The 24,585-nt window shown below is 45.4% G+C and overlaps 1 protein-coding gene across 2 annotated transcripts in view; it reads left to right on the top strand.

Moving 5' to 3' along the window:
* Positions 1-24,585, top strand: part of SLC6A5 (solute carrier family 6 member 5) — a 284,699-nt gene that overhangs the window by 160,578 nt on the left and 99,536 nt on the right. For both annotated transcript variants that reach the window (XM_085643604.1, XM_085643605.1), the window contains exon 13: positions 6,666-6,765. In XM_085643604.1, the coding sequence (XP_085499730.1) occupies positions 6,666-6,765 (100 nt within the window). The remainder of the gene's footprint in view (positions 1-6,665; positions 6,766-24,585) is intronic.

The following is a 24,585-nucleotide window of genomic DNA, read 5'->3' on the forward strand; positions in this document are numbered from 1 at the left end:
AAAATAAACATCACGTGAAGTTTGAATAAGTGGTTTTGTTTATCTGTTTTTACATGTGAATGTCATTTGTATTGTAAATCAAGGGCACTTGGTCCAGGGTTGCCATACACACCTTACGCACACTTCTTTTTCCATTATTCTTCCCTACTTTACCTATCTTGGGAGATGGACCCCTGCAACCGTTTGGGATTCTCACCCCTCAGTTACATGGGCCACCTGAGGGACCTGCAGTCTTTGTGAACTCAGAAATGATTCCAAAACAGGTATGGTCGCAGCTTCCTCAATGCTCAGACCACAGCAAAAGCCTTTCTCTCAATAGCCTTCTACCTCTGATTACCTAGGAAGTAACTTCCTACTGATGAAGTCTACTGGTTGGTCTAGAACCTCCTCAGTTACCTGTGACAGTACAACCCCTATGCCATGCTTTGAAGATTAAGTCTGCACCATGAATTCCTGGGAGAAATCAGGAGCCTGGTGTTCAGGTGCTGTACACATTGCCTCCTTCAGGGTGTCAAAGGCTTTCTGGAAGACCTCTGTCCACATTACCTTTTGGGGCTGCTTCTTTAATGTTAGCTCAGTCAAGGGAGCAACAATGGTGGCATACTCCTTGACAAACCTCCAGTAGTATCCATTGAGGCCCAGGAAGGCCCTCACTTCTGTCTGAGTTTTGAGGGGCTACCAGAAGAGGATAGTTTCAATGTTGGCCTGAAGCAGCTGCACCTTCACCTGACCACCAGGTGCCCCAGATACACCACAGTTACCTGCCCCATTGGCCTTGATAGCCAGGCTTCCCTGTTGCAGGACCTGAAGTACCTTCTGCAAGTAGTGCAGGTAGCCCTGCCAGCTGCTACTGTAGACAGCTAAATCATCTAGGTAGGTGGCACTGAAGGACTCCATCCTGCCCAGGACCCTGTTGACCAACATCTAGAAGGTGACAGGGGTATTCTTTATTCCAAAGGGCATCATTCTGCATTAAAAATATCCCTTTGGGGTCGGGAATGTTGACCTCTCTTTGGTCCCCTCATTTAGGGCAATATGCCAGTATCTTGAAGTGACAAAAGTACTTAGGAACTTGGCAGCTCTCATTCTATCAATGAGCTTATCGGCTTGGAGTATGAAGTGCGCATTAGTCTTAGTGATTGAATGGTACCACTAAAGTCTACACAGAACCTGAGTTCTGGGCAGTCGCCTTTGGGTACCAGCAACATTGGGCTTGGACAAGGGACTACTGAAGTGCCCAATCATTCCTACGTCAAGCATTTTGGAGACTTCTTCCTAAGTGGAAGCCCTCACCTTGCCTGACAACCAGCAAATCTTGCTTTTCACAGGCATACTGTCTCCTCTACCTGTGTTCTGGATACACAAGTGTGTGAGCCCAGGTGTAAGGGAGAACAGGGAGGGAAGCTGGTGGCAGTCTCTCTGCTCTTCACAGGTCAGAGTAGGGGAGAGGTTGACACCCTCCATTGACCCATCCTTCTCCTCACGTTCGTCCTCTATGATCACCTGTCATCAGGAGCATGGTGACCTCAGACCTCTTATAGTGTGGTTTGTGACTGTTCACATGGAGAATCCTTAAAGACGTTCTTGGGGTTTTGAGGTTGACTAAGTAGGAGACCTCCCCCTTCCTCTCCTTCACCTCATAAGGCCCTAACAAATGGTCTTGACTGGCCCTGGGTTCCACTGGCTCTATTACCCACACCTTCTAGCCAGTCTTAAACTTCACCAGAGTAGCCATCTTGTTGTTCCAGAGTTTCATTACAATCTGGCTATATTCTAAGTTTTCAGAAGCCTTTTTCCAGAACCTCTGCATCTGGTTCCTGAGAGCCAGCATGTTACTGTATACATCCTGGAAGGGATGGCTTTCTGGGAGCTTGCTCCACCCCTCCTTCATTAGACTGAGAAGTTCCCTAACAAGGTAACCATAGAGGAACTGAAATGGGCTAAACCCAACTCCGTTCTGTGGTATGTCCCTGTAGGCACAGAGCAGGTATGGCAGGAGGATATCCCACTTTGGCCTCATGGGCTCAGACAAGCCCATAATCATACGCTTAAGGGTCTTGTTGAATCTTTCATTAGGCCCATTTGTCTGAGGGTGATAGTGTGGGGCAAACCTGTGGGGTACCCCGCACTCATCCCACGTGGACTTTATGTAGGCAGACATGAGGTTGGTGCCCCTATCAGACACCCATTCCTTGGAAACCCCACTCTGGTAAAAATCCTCATCAAGGCCCTAGCCATTGCAGGAACATTCGCATTTCTCAGAGGTCTGGCCTCTGGAAATCTAGTGGCATGGTCCAACAAAAGCAGGATAAACCTGTTGCTGAAGGCAGTTTAGGGATTCAAGGGCCCAACAATATCAATAACCACTCTTTCAAAGGGGGAGCCAATGACAGGAAAAGATCTAAAGGCTCTCCTGGTTCCCTTCCCTGTTTAATCATCTGCTAGCAGGTAGGATATTGACTACAGAATGCATCTGAGGCTGTCTCCATTCAGTTCCAATGGAAGTGGGTGACAAGACTGGCAAAGGTATTGTCCTGCCTAGTTGTCCTACCAGGGGGAAGTCATGATCCAGCTCCATGAGGAAGGCTCTATAGCACTGTGGGATTACCAACACACGGGTTGCCCAAGGCTCATAAACTATAGGCTCAATATATAGAAGATAATTCACCCAATAGATCAGGTGATCTACAGATATGTTACCTGCTGCCTGGGCCCCGAGTGTGACCTAAAGCCCACTAGGGTTGGGCACTCCCTTTGTGCTTTACAGAAGTTCTCCCTGATAGGCCCACACTCATCTTGGAGGGTTGTGATTGCTGCTGTGTACCATGTCCCTGTGAAAATGTTAGAAGCCTTCAGAGACCTCCTTGTTTATATTTTTCTCTTCCTCTTCTTTCTTCCGGTGGGGATCCTTACCACCCTTTTAGGAATCCCCCCAGATGCCTTATTGGACACTCTGATACCTACCCAGTGGCCCGTCCCCTTATCAACCTTCCTGGGATCAGTGGGCTTACTACCAAGCAGGTCTTAGCACAGCTCTGTAAAACAGATATTGATCATGTGCTCTCTTAAAATTAGATTCTCCAGCCCAGTAAAATCATTCACTTTGCTGCCCCTCACCCAGCCACTCAGTGCCTGGGCGGAGCAACCCAAGACTAGTTTGACAGCTTCTGGTTGCAACTCAATCTCAAGTGGTACCCTTCTGGTTTGAGCCCACATTTGGAGACAAGAGTGGCGTTCAGAGGTGCATACTTCATTTTGCCCCCAATCAGTAGTGTAAGAAGGGTGTCCCTCCCCACTGTGGGTATGTATTTCCATTAACTAGCCCCCATATCCTCCTCTTGGACCCTAGGCATGTGCAGGGCTACCTCATAGGCACCATGTATCGATGTCATCCCCACCACATAGATAGCTAGGCACCAGGTTTTGCGGTTTATGGACCCTAGCCTCTCCAGTGGACACTGAATGTATGCTGCCATCATTGCTATTGGACTTTGCTTGTTTGGCTCTGATGTCTAGCTCTCTAAGACTCATCTCATTCTCCTTTCTTCCATGGCTAGTATCTTCTACTCAAGGGCCCAGGAGGCCTCCTTTGCCACTCTCTTGGTATCAGCCTTCTACTTGGCTAACCGCCAACTCTAAGTTGGCCTGTTGCAGCCTGAACTCCCTCTCAGGCCTCTGTCCTCCGGCTCCTGTGCGTAAAGACTGCAGGCTGGCACACTGCTCCCGACCCTGACAAGGGGCTCCTCTCCTGAGAGTGAGTTGTCCTCTTCTTCTATGTGATGCAGCACAGGACACATGGCCAGGTCCCCCTCTTGCTCCTCCATAGCCTTATTCCTCCTCTGGTGGGCGTCCTCCAAGGCCCTGACGGCAACTGGATTTCCAGCTCCCTGGAGCCTGTAATTGCTGGAATTCCTCTCTCCGTGCAGAATCATCTGAACTCAGGTGCAGTGTATCTCTCCAGGTTGATAAGCTCAAACTCCATATTTGCAGGTAGAGTAGCAGGCACAGACAGTCTGGTGGAATGGGAGTGAATTTGGAAAAAAAAACGGGCAAGTAAGGAGGATTGAAAAAAAATAGAATTGCTATCAATTCATTTGAATGGGATTTTAGTGTTAGACAAAATTACTGAATGTCACTGCATAAACACAAGTATTGAATCCCACGGCTGAGCACCAATGTGAGAAATTAGGATGTTGGTTGAGGGGTGTGTGAATCCTTCTCAAGCAACAATGCTTGTCAGGGTGAATCACAAAAAGTCATTTAATTAACCTGTACTTAATCCTGGAGTAGCTTGCCACAAAAGCAGTCAGGCTAAACTTATATTCACAAAGTGGATTGGGCCCGGTCTCCAGTTACCTTGAAACTTAGAAGAATTTTTGAAGAGAAATGTCTGAGGAGGTAAAGTTCAGCGATGCAAGGCAGCCATCGGTGTCCAAGGAGGAGGTGTTGTCATCACCAGGGAGCCTGTGGACGGAGTTGCGCTGAAATCTTTACCTTCAGACTCAATCTCGTTTATGGAAGTCAAAAGGATTTAGCGGTATGGAGCTGCAAGCTGGTGCCAACGAGGGCTCCACGAGGTCGGATACCCGTCTGGCGAGGGGCCACTGAACAGGATTTGCTGCTGCAAAGAGTAACGTGGGAGCTACTTTCCCGGCGATGCACCTTGAGAAAATCGATGAGCAGGTAGGTACCAGTCTCATCTCAGTTCTCAGAGCACTTACTGGCTGAAAATGTTCTAAATTCCAAGTTTTAGATCTCGGCTATTTGGATACATTTAGCACTACTTCCAAGAGTCCAGGTATGAAGTGGCACTACTTTGATGGTCAGGACTCACTCAGGCTGGGTCCAGGTGCGGGTTCAAGATGGTTTGAGCATTTTTTGTCCCTGAGGATCTGATAAGGAGGCCAGCTAACTAGCCTTGGAGTCACTCTGGAAGTCTTAGGTTCAAGCAGAGAAGCAGGTCTCATGCAACAGGGCAGTCCTCTGAAGGCACAAGGCAGGCTCCAGGAAGCTGGGCAGTCCTCTTGGTAGCAGGGAAGTCCTCTGAAGTAAACATTAGACAACAAGAACCAGGACAGTCCTCTGAAAGTCTTGCAGCAGGCCCAGAAGTGATCTTAAGAGAGGGCCTGCGGGTCCTGGCGCTACCTCTGAAGTGAAACTTCCTTCTGGAGCTCCCCCACAGATGTATCTGGAATTTCCTGCCTGCGTGCCTTGGACCCGGATGTCTGGGGGCACAATAGACTAGTGTGAAGTTATTTGTGTGTGTTCTGATGCAATGCCTTTGAAGTGCAGGTGGTGCTGTGCACATCTCTGTCCCCCCCCCCCCCATCCTAGTTGGAAGGCCAATCCTGCAAACACACAGCCACCATTTATTGTGTGGTTTTCTGGAAGGAATACACAAAGGTCAACAGGCCCACTATATCTAGTCATATGACCCAGGAAACAGGCTGTAGGCACCAAATAGGACAAGAAAAGGCCAACTTTCTAAAAGTGCCATTTTCATGACTGTGACTTAAAATCCGACTTTACCAGAGGATTTTAAATTACAATTCCTTATATATCATTTCTACCTGCTCCCAAACCTAATGGTGGGCTAGGCCTCACAGTAGGGAAACACGAATTTGTGAGTTTTTCAATACCAGTACATGTCAAACTAAAAAGTGCATGTCCTGCTTTTTAAATACAATGCACCCTTCCCTATAGGCTGTTTAGCGCCTATCCTAGGGGTGACCTATATGTAATTAAAAGGGAGTTTTAGATTTGGCAAGGGATTTCTTTTGCCAACTCGACTTAACAGTTTAAAACTGCATCCAGGCAGCAATGGCAGGCCTGAGACAGGTTTAAGGGGCTACTTAAATGGGTGGCACTATAAGTGCAGCAGACTCACTTGTATAGTTTAATTTACCACTACTGGGTGCATAGTATCCCACTTTACTAGGGAATTCTAAGCAAAATAAATGTGCCATTGAGGTGTAAGTCAATTTTACCATACTTTAGGGAGTAAGTACAAGCACTTTAACACTGGATAGGAGTGGAAGAGTGCACAGAGTCCTAAGACAAACAAAACGAATTCAGCACAAGGGTGGAGAAGGCAAAACGTTTCTGGGGAAGACCTTCTCAGGCTGACATGTCTAACAGTCTCATATAGATCCAATACCGAAATCCGACCAAATATACACCTACAATTAAATGTTAGAGATCGAATTGAGGGATGACCTGCAGTATCAGAGTTTGTGCGTTGTATCACAACAGACTTGCCCTTTTTATGACCTCTTGTACAAATACACATTTATCAGGTATTACCTGGCATTATCTGTGCAAGGAAATGCCTCAGTGGTGGACAATTACAGGGAGTAGTTGTCTTTGACATTTCCCTGTTTTCTACATGAAGGTTTCACCACCTTCACATTCGAATTGTGATTATGGGGCTGGACATCTCCGCAACAGGCGGTTAACTTGCTGAGCTATTTTATCGCCTGGCGGGTACAGTGTATTCAATGAGTCTGCACCATTTTTTAAAGTAATTGCAAGTGGCGCAGATAAATAGGAACAGTATTTCCACCAAAAGGATGCAAATGAGTGTAAATTGTTCTCTGAAATCACTTGATAGTCAATAACTTGAAATGACAGTGTTTGCAATTTCATTTTCTTCTCTCTGTCTTCAGGGTGGAATTTACATGCTACAGCTTGTGGACACTTACGCAGCCTCGTATTCTCTGGTCATCATTGCAATTTTCGAGCTTGTCGGTATTTCATATATTTATGGTAAGTAATTCTGGAACTGTTCCATTGTTTTTTAAACTAGTAGCCACTGCAGTCTCGCTGTGCTGTAGAAGTATTACCTATTTATCAATCTATGAACCTATATACCTCATTACCTGTCAGAGAATCTATCTATCTATCTATCTATCTATCTATCTATCTATCTATCTATCTATCTATCTATCTATCTATCTATCTATCTATCTATCTATCTATCTATCTATCTATCTATCTATCTATCTATCTATCTGTCTGTCTGTCTGTCTGTCTGTCTGTCTGTCTGTCTGTCTGTCTGTCTGTCTGTCTGTCTGTCTGTCTGTCTGTCTGTCTGTCTGTCTGTCTGTCTGTCTGTCTGTCTGTCCGTTAATGGTCTCTCTATGTATGGTATAGCAGTTTACATGTCACCCCTCTAGGTGGCTTTATTCTATTAACCTTAACCTTGCTCTCTCTTCATCTCTCTATCACTCTTATTGTTTCTCCTTCACATTATATAACTGATGGTCTCTCAAGAGATATCATTGATGACGTCTCAAATGACATAATGGATGACATCATTGATGAGATCAGATACACTATCACCAGTGCTATTAGTGTAGTGGCAACCTGCCTTACCCAGGACCATTTGCAATATTTTTTATATGCAACTCTTCAAGCCTGTAGTGACATGTAAGCATAACTTAATGAAAATGTTTCGGGCCAAGATTTCATGTTCAGTGAGCAAACCAGTAGAAAGTGACTTAGGGACTCATTATGATGGCGGTGTGACCGCCACCGCCAGGCCATCAGTGACCGTCCCAATGCCATTAGGCCCTGCATGACCGCCCACTGCATTATGATGGTGGGCGGATGGAGAAAGGGTGGAGAGACTGACCGCCACGCATCCGAAGGGCTGTAAGAGGCCATTGGTGCATCGGAGAGACTGCAATCTCTACAACAGTGGCAGTGCTTGCTCAGGCACCGCCATAGCAATTACAATGTCCCTTGCTGCCGGCTGATTAATGGCGGTTAACCCGCCAAGAAAAGGCAGGCGAAAATTGACTTGGGGGCCCGTAGCAGGCACCTCTTCCCCACCGGTCCTCCAATATGGAACCTGGGGGCTGTGCACCATGTGGCAGGCGCCGTACAGTGCCTGCTACATAGTGCAGGGATATGTGCAATGTGTTTATTTCAGACTGCGGCGTGTGCCGCAGCCTGCAGCACACGCCGCGATACAAAATACATATCCTAATCCCTATGGCGGGACTGCTGACAGCTAGTTGTGCGGTCCTGTTCCCGAAAGGATGGCGGTCGGACGGTCGTCCAACCGCCATCAAAATCAGACCCTTAGACACATGTTATACTATCCATCACAACAAAATGCACGTTTAAATATTTATCAATAAATGATATCTTTCTGCAAAAACTTTCATATGTTAAGCTGTAAGGGAAAGAACTTAAAAAGGGGAAGGTGAGATGAAAATAAAAAAGTAAATACATCTCATCCAAATGTCTCTGACATCTTCCTTTGAGGGGCTGTCAACTCCTTTTAGCACATTATAGGTAATTTTAGCATGGTACATATTCACAGCACAAGGCAGGATTGTCTGATCTACTCACACCAGACCAGGAACCCCTGAACACCCTTGAAAACCCGCTTACCTCACTCTGCACCCATGCACTGTACATTATCTGCTGCTTAATTCTACATTACGTTTGAACACTTGGGGGGCGATTCCAATTTCGGACGGAAGGGCTCCGAACGATGGTCGGAGCCCTTCCGACCGAATCGGAACGTGTCGACCGGATTCTTTTCCGACCGAGCCCATCGGAATCCAACTCGGATTTTCGGATGGCTTCCGACTGGCTCGGAGAGCCCGTCCGCCATTTGGAAACCCTTCAGTACTCCCCGGGCCGCCTCTTCACGACTGAGAGAGTACGATGGCAGTTTTTCACTGCCTTTTCGTGCCGGTCTTTCCAGCAAAACAGGCAGTCGGAAACTGTCTTTGGGGGCCCCCAGTAGGGCCCCCATGGGTGCGAGACAGCCGAATGGCGGCCTGGGGGCACCTATGGTGCCCCTCTGTTGATCCCTGCACCCGGTGGCGCGCACCTTGGGGTGCCGGCCACAGGGTGCAGGAATGACCTGCACCCCTGCTTTTCACAATGCAAGCATGCATTCCGCTCGGAATGCATGCTCCCATTATGAAGCATACGAGTGCGACCAAACAGGGTTCGGTTGCATCGTACTTGCAGGGCCGTCACCGATGACAGCAGGTCGGTTGGTTACGGCTCCTGACAGATGTCGGATGGACCAGAGTCCGTCCGACATTGGAATCGGTCCCTTGGTGTATATTAGTCTATGCTGTAACTCCTTCTGCACATCAGCCCCAGCCCTGAAAACAAGTGCCAGGATAGCCTTTCAGGTATATATCTTTTAATGTGTGTGGATGTTGATGGACATCTGTATGTTTGGGTGCATAGGTACCTGCCTTTCTACATTGGTGCCTGCATGTCTAACCACGTTTTAATTATATTTGTCTGTGCATTAGCTCTTCACTGTGAATATAATGTGCATCTGTGTACAAAAGTCAAAATAATTGGCTGTTTCAATGGTTGAATTCACTGACAGAATATCGACCTCTAAATATCGCAATACAAAAATATCGTAACCAAAATATCGATGACAAAAATATCGTCATCATATCTTTATAATGGTAAGTACAAAAATATCAGTAAAAAATACCTATGCAATTAATATTGTTGTACTGAATATCGTTTTGAAATATATATATAAAATAAATTAATAAATACCATATGAATTAAATAATAAGATTAATAACACATTGTTTATATATCTTTTAACAAATATAACAAATGTAAAAAAGTTATACACACATATAATAATTAATATATAGATTCACATATACCTAGCTTAAAAACACATTTTAAACTAATTATTTTAATGTATATTATAATTTCAAAATTAATAAATAATTTAGAATTATAAAAAATACATATATATTTCTATGTATATTCATATACTAATTAAAAAATATATATATATTTTTAAACAAACCATTCTAATTAAATTAAAATATTAAACAACTTAAAATTCTTAAAATGTAGTGTAAATATTTTCACATACAAAAACATTAGTAATTAAAAATATTATAATTTTTTTTATTTTTATCAATCTGTTTATTCAACATATAAGGAAACTGGTCATGTTATACAGGTCCGAATGGCTACCTCACAAGGTATACTGGCATCAGTGTAAACATACGTCGGTACATAATGTTCAAAATAGCAGGCGGTGGTACTTAACATACAGTCTGGTTCACAGTGAACAGTGGTCTTCTGGGGAAGAAACAACTGGAGGTTCGCAAATTCCCCCCGGTAAACATTCCACTTTGTCCAAATCAATAACCATTTTTTGGGGCTGCCCCGTGCAACATACACAGTTTTTTCCCGAACCATGCACCAGTCCATATCATCTTTCCATTTCTTTAAGGTGGGAGGTGTAGCGGCCCCCCACAGTTGTGCTATGTTGCGCTTGGCCACTGTTTGCCCCAGCGCGACCCACAACCTCCCATGTATAGGCAAATCACATTCAAAAGGCATCTCTTTGCTTCAGGTAACAAGGGCACCCCCCACACCACACTCATTACTCTCAACACACCCTTCCAGAACCTATGTATGACCGGGCACTCCCAGAGCACATGTAGGAATGCGCCCTGCATTCCACAGCCCCTTCTGCAAAGCCCATCTGTATTACTCCCCATGTGAACCAGTTGGGTCCCTGATATGTAGACTCTGTGCAAAATCTTCAGCTGTATTAATTTCAACTTTGCAGAAATAGCCACCTCTCTGGGGGAAGCGAGTGCCTCCTGCCATTCCTCGTCATCCACCTCCAAACCGTCTCTTACTCACTTCTCCCTGAGTGCCGCGAGGGGATCCGGGGTGAGGTGGATTATCTTTTTGTATGTGAGAGATATACATTTTTCGGGCAGGTGCCCGTCTAGCAACCTATCTTCGAGTGGGGATGCCTCAGGGAGCGTCGTACCGGCGCATATGGAGGTCTGTAGGGCATGTCTGATTTGCATATAGCGAAAGCGTTCTGACGCCGCCATTTCATACGTCTGTTGCAGTGTGTCAAATGGTACCACACCCTCCCTCCCCCACAGGTCCCTGATGTGTGAGATGCCGATCAGGTCCCATTTTGCAAACCCTTTCGTACGTCCCAGTGTTCCTAGCCGCTCCGTATCCCACAGCGGGGTTGCTAGTGTAAGTTTATTGGCCCATCCCAGGGCATTAGTTGCCACATGCCAGACCTGTACCGCGTGTTTAGTGGGCCCTGTGAGTGGGAACTTGTTTGGTCTAGAATACAAGGATCTCGTGAAGTCGCCCCCCGGAAGCAACCACCTATCCATTCCGTATGCCGGGTCGTCTCCATTGCTATACTGGCATTGATTTATTGCTGCCAGGGGTGCTGCCCAATAATACTTCCTAATGTCAGGGAGGGCTATACCTCCATCGTACCAGCCGAGTGTGAGCTTGCCTAGCGCAATTCTACCGTCCCACAACAAGTCTCTCTGTAGGGACTCAACCTCCCTAAAGAACGTTGGCGGCACCGCATCTGGGTAATTCTGAAGAGCATACAAGAATCTAGGCAGAGCCATCATTTTGAAGAGTGCCACTCTCCCGAGTAAGGATATGGGCAATTTCTTCCAGACCTCCACGTCTCTCCTGAGCCTTTGCAGAGGGGGAATCAGGTTTTGGTCGTATCGCTTCCTAACGTCATTGGTTATGTATATCCCCAAGTAGCGGAAACCATCTTCCGCAATCTGAATTGTGCAGTCTCTCGGGAGGGAGGGGGCCGCTCCGTGGAGCATGTAGATCACTGATTTGCTCCAGTTTATACGGAACCCTGAGTTTCTTCCGAAACTGGCGAAAATGTCCAGAATCACTCTGAGGGAACGGGCAGGCGAGGCCAGATAAAGCAGTATATCGTCTGCATATAACGATATCCTGTCTTCCCACCCCTCAGTCCACTTGAGGCCGTGGATGGTCACAGTTTGCCGTATCCAGGCCGCGAGCAGCTCCAGCGATAGGGCGAATAGCAACGGGGACAAAGGGCAGCCCTGCCTCGTGCCTCTGCTGAGCGGAAAGACCTCAGAGGTCTTGTTGTTTACCGAAACGGTAGCAAGTGGTTCGGAGTACAATAGACGCACCCATCCCAGAAACTTGGGTCCGAACCCTAGTTTCTTGAGCACCGCAAAAAGGTATGCCCACTCGAGTGTGTCGAACGCCATGGCTGCATCCAAAGACACCACCATAGCATCCTCCTGGATTCCAGGGCAGCGCCCCAGGACTCCATGAATTCGCCTGAGGTTGAGTGCAGTGTTGCGATGAGGTATGAAACCCGACTGGTCCGGGTGCACTAGCTTGGTGATAACTGTACGTAGCCTGTTAGACAAGGCTTTAGCCAGTATTTTGGGCTCCGCGTTGAGGAGCGAAATGGGTCTGTACGAGGAGCACTCCGCTTTCGGCTTCCCTGGTTTGGGAATTGCCACAAGAGTGGCTATGCGCTGGTCCCGAGGCAGGATCCCCTGTTGTTTACTATCGTTAAACATTGCCTTCAGGTATGGCGCTATCCTATCCGGTTTAAGCTTGTAGAGCTCGATAGGGAGGCCGTTGGGCCCCAATGCCTTACCCCCTTTGAGGTCCCCCATCGCTTTGGCGAGCTCTTCTGTAGTAAGATCGTCTTCCATTTGATCTCGTTCCTGATCCGTCAGGGTGGGCAACTGAATGCCAGTCAGGAAGGCGGTAGAGTCGTCCTCCGTGAGGTCCGACTGCATCCTATACACCTGTTCAAAGTGCAGGGCGAGTTCATTCACTATGTCGCCCGGCTTTGTCAGGAGCCTCCCCGAAGTGCTCATGAGTTCAGGCACCACCCGCTGTTCCCTTTCTTTCCTGTCCAGCCAAGCTATAAGTTTGCCCGCCTTGTCGCCTTGATCGTATATGCGCCGATCCCTATCGCGTGCCAGAGTTTTCACCGCCTCCGTGGCGATGTCCTTATATTCTGTGGCCCTGATTTGCAATCGGTGTGAACTATCCTCATCCGGGTCCCGGCCTATTCTTTCCTCAAGTTGTTTAATCGCGTGCTCTATCTCGGTCAATTGTTTTTTTTTTTCTTTACGTCTACCCGCTATGAGGGAGAGGGCCTGTCCCCTCAGGACTGTCTTGAACGCCTCCCACAGCGTGGCTGGTGAGTCCACCGTGCCTTCATTATCTATGAAGTATTGGTAAATTGCTTTTACCAGCTGTGCTCTAATCTCCGGCCTTTTAAGGTACCATGGATTGATCGGCACTGAGCCTCCGATTCTTTTATCCCCCATTGTGAAGTGGACCCATAGGGGTGAGTGATCCGAGATGCCCCGTGGCAGATGCGTGATGTCCGTCGTACTCATGTCAAATTGTACCGTGGTGAGTACGTAGTCGAGTCGAGACAGTGTGCGATGCGCCCCGGATAAGAAGGTATATCCCCTGCCTGTGGAGTGGTATTTCCGCCAGACGTCCACAAGGCCAAATGCATCAATGAATTGGGGGAGCCATTGTTGCCCCACTCCAATCTCTCGTGGGGGGTGCCTATCCCATTCCCCTGAGACCACGGAGTTAAAGTCACCTTCAATCACAAGGTGACCCATGGGTAAACCTAATAGAAAGGCCCCCAGGTCCTTATAAGTTTGCGCTTGCAGACCCGGCGGGATATACACCGCAACTAATATGAGGATTCTGCCCTCCCATTGCCCTGCTGCTGCAACATAACACCCCAACGGGTCCGTCCATGTGCGCTGAACCGCGAAGGGGAAGGAGTGGCGCACGAGGATCCCAGTCCCCCTGGAGCCCGACGTGAACCCCGCATGTACTACCATTTTGTAGCCCCCTCTGCTGAGCGCCCTACAGTTGTTTCCCATTAAGTGTGTCTCCTGCAATAGTGCAACGTCCGGGGAGTGTCTTCTAAGGTATTGCAGCACAATGCTTCTTTTTATTTTGTCCCCCAACCCGTTAACGTTCCAGCTTAGAAGTTTGAGACTTTTATCCCACTGCATGTGAGTAAGAGAAATCAAATTGTAAAGCACCCCTCAAGAATCTCGTACGCCGACTGTATGTCTGATGCTGTATATTCTTTTGACCAACAAGCCCCCAGTGCCCCTTTTCTCCTCCCCGTTCCACACCCCAACATATACAAAAACCCAACAGTGTCAACCCCATCATCCCCACCCCCCTCCTTGCTACCCTGCCACGTAGGTTCCAAATTACCCACATCCCCAACTAGCAGAGTGCCTATCGCCCCAACGTGTGAACTACTGTGTCTTGGGAGAGCGGACCGCAGCCGATCCCGGTAGCTAAAGCCCTTTCCCCGTGGTGAACTGAGCTGTTGCCACGTGGGTGATCATGGGTTATTACTAAGCACCCCCAGAGCGGCCTGCACCGCCGTAGGCAGAGCGTCCCTGTCATTACCATGTGTGTCTGGATCGGGCCAAGTGTCTGCCCTTTGGGGACGTATCTTGACAGGAAAAGGTTGGAACGTGCTCCCCGGGAAGCAAGGACCCACCCACCAATGTCCCCTCGGAAGCATCCCCAACAATGTACATTACGGTTTGTAGTCTTCTTCAAGGCAGCGCTCTGCTGGGTTACGGGTCCGGGTTTTGGCTCAATGGCTCCCGAGCCGGGCTGGTGGACCGCGACCTCCATGTGCGTTCCGCATGTTGTCCCTGCGCACCGTCGGCTCCCCTTGAGGATGCCCCTCGACTTGCCGATGCTGTCTCTCTTCCGGCGTTGCTGGTGCGTTTACGGAGATCCGCCTTCCCGTCCAGCCAGTCCTGCACCTCCTGAGGGCTTGTGAAGAAGAGTGATTTTCCGTCCACAAGAATCTTCAGCTTCGCCGGGAAGAACATCATGTATTTGATCCCGCGTTGCCGCAGGGCGGCTTTCACCCCCTCAAAGGACCTCCGCTCTTGCTGTACCTTCAGCGTGAAGTCCGGGAAGAACCTGATAGTAGCGTTATCATATTGAACGTCTCCCTTGACCCTTGCGGCCTGCAGGATAGCATCCCGGTCTCTATAGTTCAGAATCTTTGCGATGATCGTTCTGGGAGCTACCCCCGGTTTCGGCCTCGGGAGCAACGCTCTGTGTGCCCGCTCCACCGTGAAGAGAGAAGAGAGTCTCTGTGGTTTTAGGTGATTTAAGATGAGGTCCTCCAGGAAGAGGTCCACACTCGGCCCCTCCAGTCCCTCCGGGACCCCCACCACTCTAATGTTGCTGTGTCGGGCACTCCCTTCTTGGTCCTTGAGCTTCGCCGCCATTTAGCGGTGTTGGTGGGTCAAAACGTTTATTCTCTCTTCCAGTCGCTTGGTAGATGTCTGAAGTTCTGTGACATTGGATTCTGTTTCTTTGACTCGCTCAGTGGTTTTCTGCATATCAGCCCTCAAAAGGTTCATTTCTATCGACATCTTATCCATTTTTGTTTCGGGGGTAGTCCCCATATTCGTAATGGCCGCCATGATGGACTGTAATGAAGGTTCCGATTCCTCTTGATGGCGATCATGTCCCTCTTCGGATGTCTGGGAGGCCTTCGGGAGCGCGTATTTGTCCAGTTTGTTGGACTGCACCGTGGCGCTGTGTTTAGGCCTCATTTTTGTAGGAGGCCGAGATGGCCGGCCTCCGTGAGGACCACTCCAACGGCCGCGCACGAGCCCCCCGGCGCGGCTCACCCCACCTCTGCCGGCCAGCCCGCACCACCTCCGCACGCAGCCGCCGGCGTTCGGTAGTCCCGCCATTCAGCACGGCTTTCCACCATACATCCGCCACTCGGACTCGGCTTCAGTCGGAGGCGTCTGGCCCAGGGGTGGACCCCCACCTGTTCCTCTTCTGCCGGGCCGTTCATGGATTTGCCTCGTGGACGAGCATCTGCCGCCTAATGGGCCGCACAGGCCGCCGGGGCGCCCCAACGGCGCCGCACCGGGACCCCCAGGCAGGCCACCCTCCAAGCGACCAGCACCCGGGTGCGCCCCGCGCAGTCTAGGCTTTGGATCCGTCGCCAACACGCGGTCCTTCTGATGCAGGTCACGGTGTTCCCAACTCAGCACATGCAGGGCCCACCCAGGCTGTCGCGATGCCCAGGGAACCAGCGCCTACCTGGGGCGACACCACGGGGTCCCAAAGTTTCGCTCCGCTGCCTACGTCCTGTAGTATGCTGGAGATCTGGTCCGCCCGGCAGTTATTTGCCCCTTTCACCTCCGTTCTCCCAGCCGTCAGGACTGACTCCCCACTAGCGGATCTTAGTGGTCGGGGGCGGCACCGGGCGCCACAGCCGCCCGCACTGGGGTCAAATATGTAGCCGTCGCTTTGGCGGAACTGCCCGTCTGTTCCCTTGCACGCCGCTCCGGGCAGCCGCCGCGCGGTGCACCGCGATTCTCGGCACCGTCCCCCAGAGGACCCGGGGGGCCTCCGGGCATCTGACGAAGGGCCGCCGTGTGCCTCCCCGATCTGCGCCGTCGGATCTCTGGCAGACACTCACGCGTGCTCCGCCCCTCCTCAAGCTCCGAAATGGCAGCAGGTCCCGGCCAGCAACTCCGGACCTCGTGGCTCCTCCGCTCCTAATGGGTTATATGAATGCGACCTCCGCGATCTGTCCTGCTCACCGTCCTCTCCGGTGAGTGAACGGTGCGTCGATTCCACGGCCCCGGCCCCCTTCGGGCCGGACCCTCTGCCCGGCGACCGCAGTCCGCACCCCGCCACGTCTGCTAATTCTCAGGTGGACGACGCTTTCTCGGGCTGCCTGGTGCAGGGGTGTTTCAAATGTCGATAGCTGCCCCCAGCACCCCTTATGGCCGGATTTTAGACGGATTTAGACGGGTTATGGGCTCCCGCTCCGGCGGAGCTCCGAAGTTAGGCGGCCATTGCCGTCGGCGCCAAGCCACGCCCCCAATATTATAATTTTAAATAGACAAAAACAAACTTATATAAATTATACCAACATTAAATAAAAAATCAAATATATAAATACAGTACATGTACTATTCCTACAACAATTTATTTAAAACTACCTAAAGTATCATAATAAATATACTTAAAAACTTACAATTCCCACTTAAGGCAATGCACAAATAACCAAACTTGGTAAACTGTACAAATCTCCCTCTAATAAATGCAATAGAAATAAAAATATTTTATTACAGATAGGTTTTATTTACTATAACCATTTGAGCCAATACAACATAAGGGAAACTGTAGCAGTGCTGAAAAGCAACATTTACTACTCCCACTCCAATCAAAAGAACAGTAGGGAAAGTGCTGGATTGTGGAACAGTAATATTTACTATTCCCACTCCACTAAGTACAACAGTAGGGAAAGTGTTGGATAGCAGAGGGGTAAAATGTACTATTTTTACCCCAGCCACAACAACAGTAGGGAAAGTGTTGGATTACGGAGGGGTTAAATTTACTATTACCACTACAGCCAGTACACCAGTAGAGACTGTGTTGGATAGCAGAGGGGTAACATTTACTATTCTCACTTCAGCAGCTACAACAGTAGAGAAAGTGTTGGATTGAGGATGGGTAAAATTTACTATTCCCACTCCTATAAGGGCAAAAATAGGGAAAGTGTTGGATTGCCGAGGGGTACAATTTACTATTCCCACTCTAATAAGTGCAATAGTAGGGAAAGTGTTGGATAGTAGAGGGGTAACATTTACTATTCCCACTTCAGTGAGTTTAACAGTAGGGAAAGTGCTGCATTGCGGTGGGGTAAAATTTACTATTCCTACTACAATTAGTACAACAAAAAGCAACAAAATATCTTAAACAAAAGAAAATACCTCAAAAACAAATTCAATTAAAAAACAAAGGGTCACATGAGTCAAGCATTTTACCGGACAGAAACTGGCCGATTCGCAGAATCAGCCCATTTGCGACCGGTAAAATAGGTAATCGCAATTGCGATTACCTAATTTGCTAATGCATTTAGGGGATCGCAAATTACGAGTCCCTATTTGAGATGCATCAAGCCTTTCCTAAATGTGACTTTGCATTTAGGAAAAGCTGATTAACATCAACTTCAAGTTGAGGGTAATTTGCAAAATCTTTGAAAAATGCACAAACGTTCACTTGTCTTAAGTGACATGTGGCGCACACACATGCCCTTAGGGCATGTGTGTGCACCACATGTGCACACTTACCTCTAGGGGGGGGTGCATCGGGGGGCCTTAGGCCCCCTGGCACCCTTGCAATTGCATTTGCAATTTGCGATTACCAATCGCAAATTGCAAATGCATTCCCATTCATTCCTATGGGCCTATAGGCCCACAAAATGAATGGGAATGCATTCCCTAATAGACAATCACAATTTGCCATTCGGTATTAGGGAATATTAGGGCTTCGCAAAAATATTTGCGAATCCTTCATGCATGGGCATTTACGATTACCAAATAGTGAATCGTTAAAATTCGCTATATGGTAATCACAAATGATTGCCTTGTTGCATGTGCCCCATAATATATTTTTTATATATATATTATATTACAATCTTAAATACATAATATAAATTCCTACAAATAATATTATAAATAAAAATTCAAAAATAGAAACTTTTTTATTTAACAATTATATTTTAACAAAATCATTAGTATTGCATAAATTTAATTTATATACTTACCACCATATAACCTCACACAACTCTCAACCTGCACCACAAAATTTACATTAATTATTAATTAATTATAATTAATGTACTTTTCACAATATACCCCCACAAAATGTATAACACACTCATCAAAAATAATTCACACAACTAAAATAATTCATTACCAAAGTATTAATTATTAATAATAAAAAAGTATTAATTACTTTAAATTTATTAATTCCCACCCCATACTTCTACAAAACCCACAACCCAAATGTACAATCTAAAACAAATAATGTAATAAACACAATTAACATAATCATTTATCAATTACACAAATATTATTTATTAAAAACTGAATATAAATTCATTAGAATTAAATAACTCCCCCCTTCCCCTATAAACCTCATTACCCACACCAAAAATCTAACAAAAAAAAGAATTACATAATTAAAACAATTGTCAATTAAATAATTTATAGTCTTTAACAACTAATGATTAATTAATTAAAATAAATGTACTACCCACCCTTTACCCCTATAGAACACACAACCCACACATACAAAAATCATTAAATTAATAAACATAATTATTAAATAATGAATTAATTTAAATTACTAAATAATTATTAATTAGTTTAAAAAAATACTTCCCACCCTTTAGCCATATACCTCACAACCCAAACAAAATAATTAAAACAATTAACAGAATTAATTAATAATTAATTCATTGGTTATGTTAATTGTTTTAAAAAAATCATAATTGTTTTTCAATTATTATTAATAATTAGTTAACAATATTCTTGTTAATTGATTTATTAAAAATAAAGACTTTCCACTCTTAACACCGAAAACCCACAACAGGCACCCAAAAAAAATACACAATTAACTGATTTTCAATTGATTATTTAGTATTAATCAACAATTAATTGATAATTAATTACAAATGTATTACTTCCCACCCTTCACCCCTACACGCTCCACCACCTGCCCATGAAATTAACTTAAAAATATATTAATAACACAATCAACATAATTAAATATCAATAAAATAAATAATTTTAAATAAAAAGTAATCATAAAATTGTTATAATTAAATTACTTCCCACCCAATACCCCTATAAAACCCAGAACCTGCTACGGAACACAACAACACAAAACGTAATTAAACTAAATATAATAACTGCTAAAAACTTAACAAATATATTAAAAAATATAAACAATAATTATATAAAACAATTAAATTATATACATTTAAAATGTAAACTAAAATACACAACAATAATTAGGAAAATAATATTTTAAACAACTATATTTTTGCAAACGAAATAATGACTTTTAAAGTTTTAAAAATCGATATTACTTACCTTCAAATTGTTATTCTTGATATCGATATTTTTTAAATCAATATTTCCATGTCACGATATTTTAGACACGATATTCTTGTACATTGATATTTGCAACTTGATATTTTGTCTGAATACCCTCTAGGATATGCTAACTGGTATTCATACCTTGAAATCAGAACCTTTTGAGAGGTATGCAAGAGTCTTTTTATGGCTAACTCTTTCAAAGATAGCCAAACAACAAATGCTTTCTTCTGAAATCTACTTAAAGCATACATTTCTGTATATTTTATTTCCTCTTCTTCTTCGTGTGTTTTACAAACCAGAGAAAATATGTTGAAACAAGTTCACCTAGAAAAGCAATCCTGAAATCAGGCAAATCTTTACATTTTAAAATGCTTATATGATATTCTAAAGTGACTTAGAAATGTGCTCATTTCTCCTGTACGTTTCTGCAGTGGCTGCTTTTACTGCTTAATAGGGGGCAGCATCAAAATCAATAGGTGGTGGGGTGGAACTCCCACCGCAACACCCATTGCCCTCCCCTTTCACGCTAAATACAGCGTGAAAGGGTGCATCATTTACAAGGCAGTGTTAAGCCACGTTGAGTGGCTTAACGCTGCCTTATAAATAAGGCGAGGCCCCTATCGCCATTACAATGTCACTGAAAGTGATGTTGTGGTGGCGATAGGGGGTTGTAAATATTTCCCATAGTTTCTTTCCTTCTTTAACTACAGTTAATGTGTAAATATAAGCTTGCACATTTAACAGCTTTCTGAATGTTTGTGTTCAGTGGAGTAAACAGCAGCCTAGTGCTGCTGTTGACCAGGGAGCTGGAGATAAAGGTCCGTACTTTGAGTTTTACTGCTCACAGTCTGCTACACAGAGGGAAAGTAGCAAATTTATAACACAAATAGAAGACCTCCCTTTTGATAGTGACATCAACACATTAGTTTATCTGGACACTAATGGGCTGGTTTATAATTTGGTGGACACATTATACTCCACCAGGGCGATGAAGTAATTTAATTATTTTCCTTGACAGAGTATCTGACTGCCAAATTTATAAATGTACTTCAGCCCAACTGATATTTTTGCAATTCACCGGGAACACCATTAAAGCGGTTCTTTTGAATGTATTTGAACTTTGCCACATAGCTCTGTCAAACCTGAAGGAGCAGTACGGTAAAGTTTCAATACTTCTTAATTTTCAAACAAAAACCCCAAAAGTCAGATTTTGTTTAGAAAACTAAAAAAAATGGCCTCCTCACCACGAGAATCATCTCCACCGGCGAGGGGGGGAATTTTTACTTTTTTACTTACCCTTACCACCAGGACACCATTACTTAGCACAAGTCTATGTTACAGGATGTCTCCTATGATTGTATAAATAAATGCTTGAACACAATATTTTAATGGAATAATGTAAATGCTTTGTGATCATGCCTCGTTACTACTACTTCCTTTAGATTATCACAAATAGGGCCTGTATGTTCTCTCAAATCAATTATTTGTACTGTACTTATTGACGAAATTTGGAATTCTACTTCTACAGCCTCACATTCTGTGGCAGTCTTTTTTCTATTTTTTTTTAACAAATAGAGCACCCCACTTTTTTCAAATATGCAATTTTAAGGCAGTCTTTTTCTGCAGTTTTATACCATCAAATGACTCAATACCCAAAGTTCTCTTCCTTCTTAATTATCACTTGTCGACATGATAACACCAATACACGCTCTCTGCTTGATATTTAATTGAGTTCTGCCTGCACTGGTGAGACACCATTTCACTGTGGTCCTGGGAAGACATGAGCGTCAGTGGGCTCCCAACCTATCAAGTCCAGGAGGGCTCATGTAATTTCCTCTATATAGTCCCAGGCTTTAACTTTAATTTAAAATAATAACATTTTTTTTGATTGCTACGAGTTTAACTGCAGGCCAATTCTGACTCCTGTGCCCAGGTCTACATAAACGTTCTTGTACCGGGTTCTCCACAGACCTGCAACTTTTCACTTCAATTGCCTTGTACAGTCCTCTAAAGCCAACAGTTCAAGAAAGTTCTTGTCTTTTTTGCCTTTATACCTTTAACTGAATTGGATTTGGATACTTTGTAGGAAGCTGGCCCTGTTTATGGTATACCACTAGGTGGTCATACTGGGCACAGAATCCAGAGAGTCTCCAAAAGTGGACAGGGCTCAATGTAAAATCCAAAGTGCTCTAGTAGTGTGGGCGAGCGGCATTAAGCTCAACACAGAGGAGTGTAAGACATTTATTGCACAACATTGATCAATAATGGACACACAACTTAAAAAGGAGATCCACACCAATTTTAGAAAAATAAGCTTAATGTGTATTTTATTTTAAGACCAAGATATTCGTAATAAGGTAAGTATGTTTGCATTTTAAAATACTTTTCACTTTCAAAAGTCGACACAGTGCAACAATGTTATCCTATGGAGGAAAACAATTATGCAGTTAAAAAGGTAAGTACGACACTTACAATTCCAGTCTTTGGTAACAAAGGTCAGCAGTGGGCAAGGGTCAGGTGAGTACCAAAACTGCACCACCAGCAGCACAGAAACAGTCAGGTGCAGAGGTAAAAATCTGAGTTCAGCCTAATGTGTTTCAATAGAGACTGGGGGTGCTCGGAGCAACACTGCTTGCAGGTAGGTAAACCGGTTGTAGGGGCCAAGCTTTGGGCGTTAGCACAAACACAGGGATGGCTACAAAGCAGCTCTAAACATACACCACAAGCGGCACAGGGGTGGTCAGGTGTAGGGTGCAAAATCAGTGTAGGGCGCCCAATGCTTTTCAAAGGACTTGATTCTTTTCACAAACAGGCTGCACGTGTCGCACCGGAGATTGCATGAGGGAGACCAACATCAGAGGAAAGTAGAGATGTAGGGAGTCGAGGGGACATTGGTGGTTCAGCTTACCAAGGCCCTACTGCTTCTGGTGCAGGGGTGTCTTTTGACATCGGAACCTTCCTCCTGGTGCCAGTTGCAGTCAGTGGGAGCCTCTGGATTCAGGCTGTATGTCTCGTCGTGGAGGTCAGGAGTGGTCAGCCCATGCTGGACTCGAGGTCAGGATCACTGGGGAGACTTCACTGGGTAGGCCACTCATACTCGGGACGTGGGTGTCTGGTGCAGAGTGGGCAGGAGACACAGATCTGCCTTGATCCGGAGCCCTTGGAGTTAGGTTATTCTGGACAGGTCCGCTGTCCTCTGGAGATTGGAGTCTTTTTCTAAGGCAGCAACCCTCCAAGGATTTCAGAGGTCACTGGCTGCAAGACAGGTCAACTTTTGGGTGCACATTCTTCGAAGTTGGAGACAGGCCGGTAGGGTTAGGGCCAAGGCAGTCGTCATCTTCCGGCTTCCCAGCAGAACCTAAGATGCATTACACAGTGCTACATGCTTTGTACTTCCAGTTCCTTTTTAAGAACCTGTGTGTCACTTAAATTGCACTCTTTGGAAGCTTTTATTTCTTAGTAATAAGGATTTTTTCATGGGAGCTCTAATCGATATGCCCCCTCCAATTGTGTTTGTTTTTTAGACCAATGGATCTTTTGCACAACCAGACTTTTGTGAGTAACACTAGCCCGCCATCCATAGCGCCCTTAACTTTCGTACGAATTATTGAAAATTTTCTTCACTCCTGTTTTTTTATTGTTGTTATTTTTTTAGACTCGGATGCTCAGACTTGACTACTGTTGTCCTGATGATGCCACTTGAATCGGGTCTGGGTTGAAATGTCATAGACCAATCCTGCGATTATAAAAAAAGAAATGAATTATTCTCATTATAATGTTTTCTCTCCTGCTTACATAATTGTTGCAGTCTAATGGCTAGCTAAAAATACACAGTCTGTTTTTCCTATATTTGTTTAGAATGTAGGATCACTTCTCTTGATGTACAAAAGCCCATTTATTTAAATTCTTTACTACTTGTTCTTTCCAACTTGTAAGCACTGTTCTGATCTTTTCCGATTCGCAAACAGGAGGGTGCATGCAGGGGCCCATCACTCATATTTCCAATTTGGGAAGGAATGCATCAGTGGTTTACAACTGCAGTTGTGATTGCAAGCTATTAGTCACCGCCTGCTGAGTTTGTTATCAGAATTTGGAGGGTAGGGTGGGGGTGGGGAGGGGAGTATGTAGCGGTCCCGGGGACCACCCCGTGCACTCATTGAAGTTTTCCAAAAGGGATAGTTCTATTCTTTAATTAAGCAGCACAAGTTGCTTGAAGGAACACCTGCTGCTTTTTAAAAAAAATAGTTTTCTATTTTGGAATGAAATCAGGGGTGATGGTCTGCTGTCCCTTGTAGGTTACTAACCCTGTGATTGCAGCCAATCAAAGGGGGCCGCATATTGATTGCAACCTTCCCAATAAATATTAATGTATACCCTGCAATTCTGCATTTTGTGAACCCACCTGATAATATGTAGGTCAGCTCGCAAAATACCATTTAATTTCCAAATAGTTTATGTGCAATTTGCGACCACTTTTTGCACATGTAATAATATTACACTACGCCTACGAAACGGTGCAGGAGCTGCACACCCAGTTAATACCCCAGATTCATTCCTTATCTACTGCGCAATGCATGTTGAAATGTGTTACAAAGGAAGACTAAAAATCATCTTCTTTGTCTTTCTTAGTGTTCTCAAGCTGCACCGAGTGAGGCATTCATAGATTGACTGGCCCTGTGTTGTTTATATTATTGTACACTCAATTCTGTGCCCACAGTTTCAAAACAATTTCAAGCACCAACCTATAAATCCCGAATACAGCCCCAAGCCCCTGAACTGCATCTCA

The sequence above is a fragment of the Triturus cristatus genome, chromosome 3_1, assembly GCF_964204655.1.
Source record: "Triturus cristatus chromosome 3_1, aTriCri1.1, whole genome shotgun sequence".
Lineage (NCBI taxonomy): Eukaryota > Metazoa > Chordata > Amphibia > Caudata > Salamandridae > Triturus > Triturus cristatus.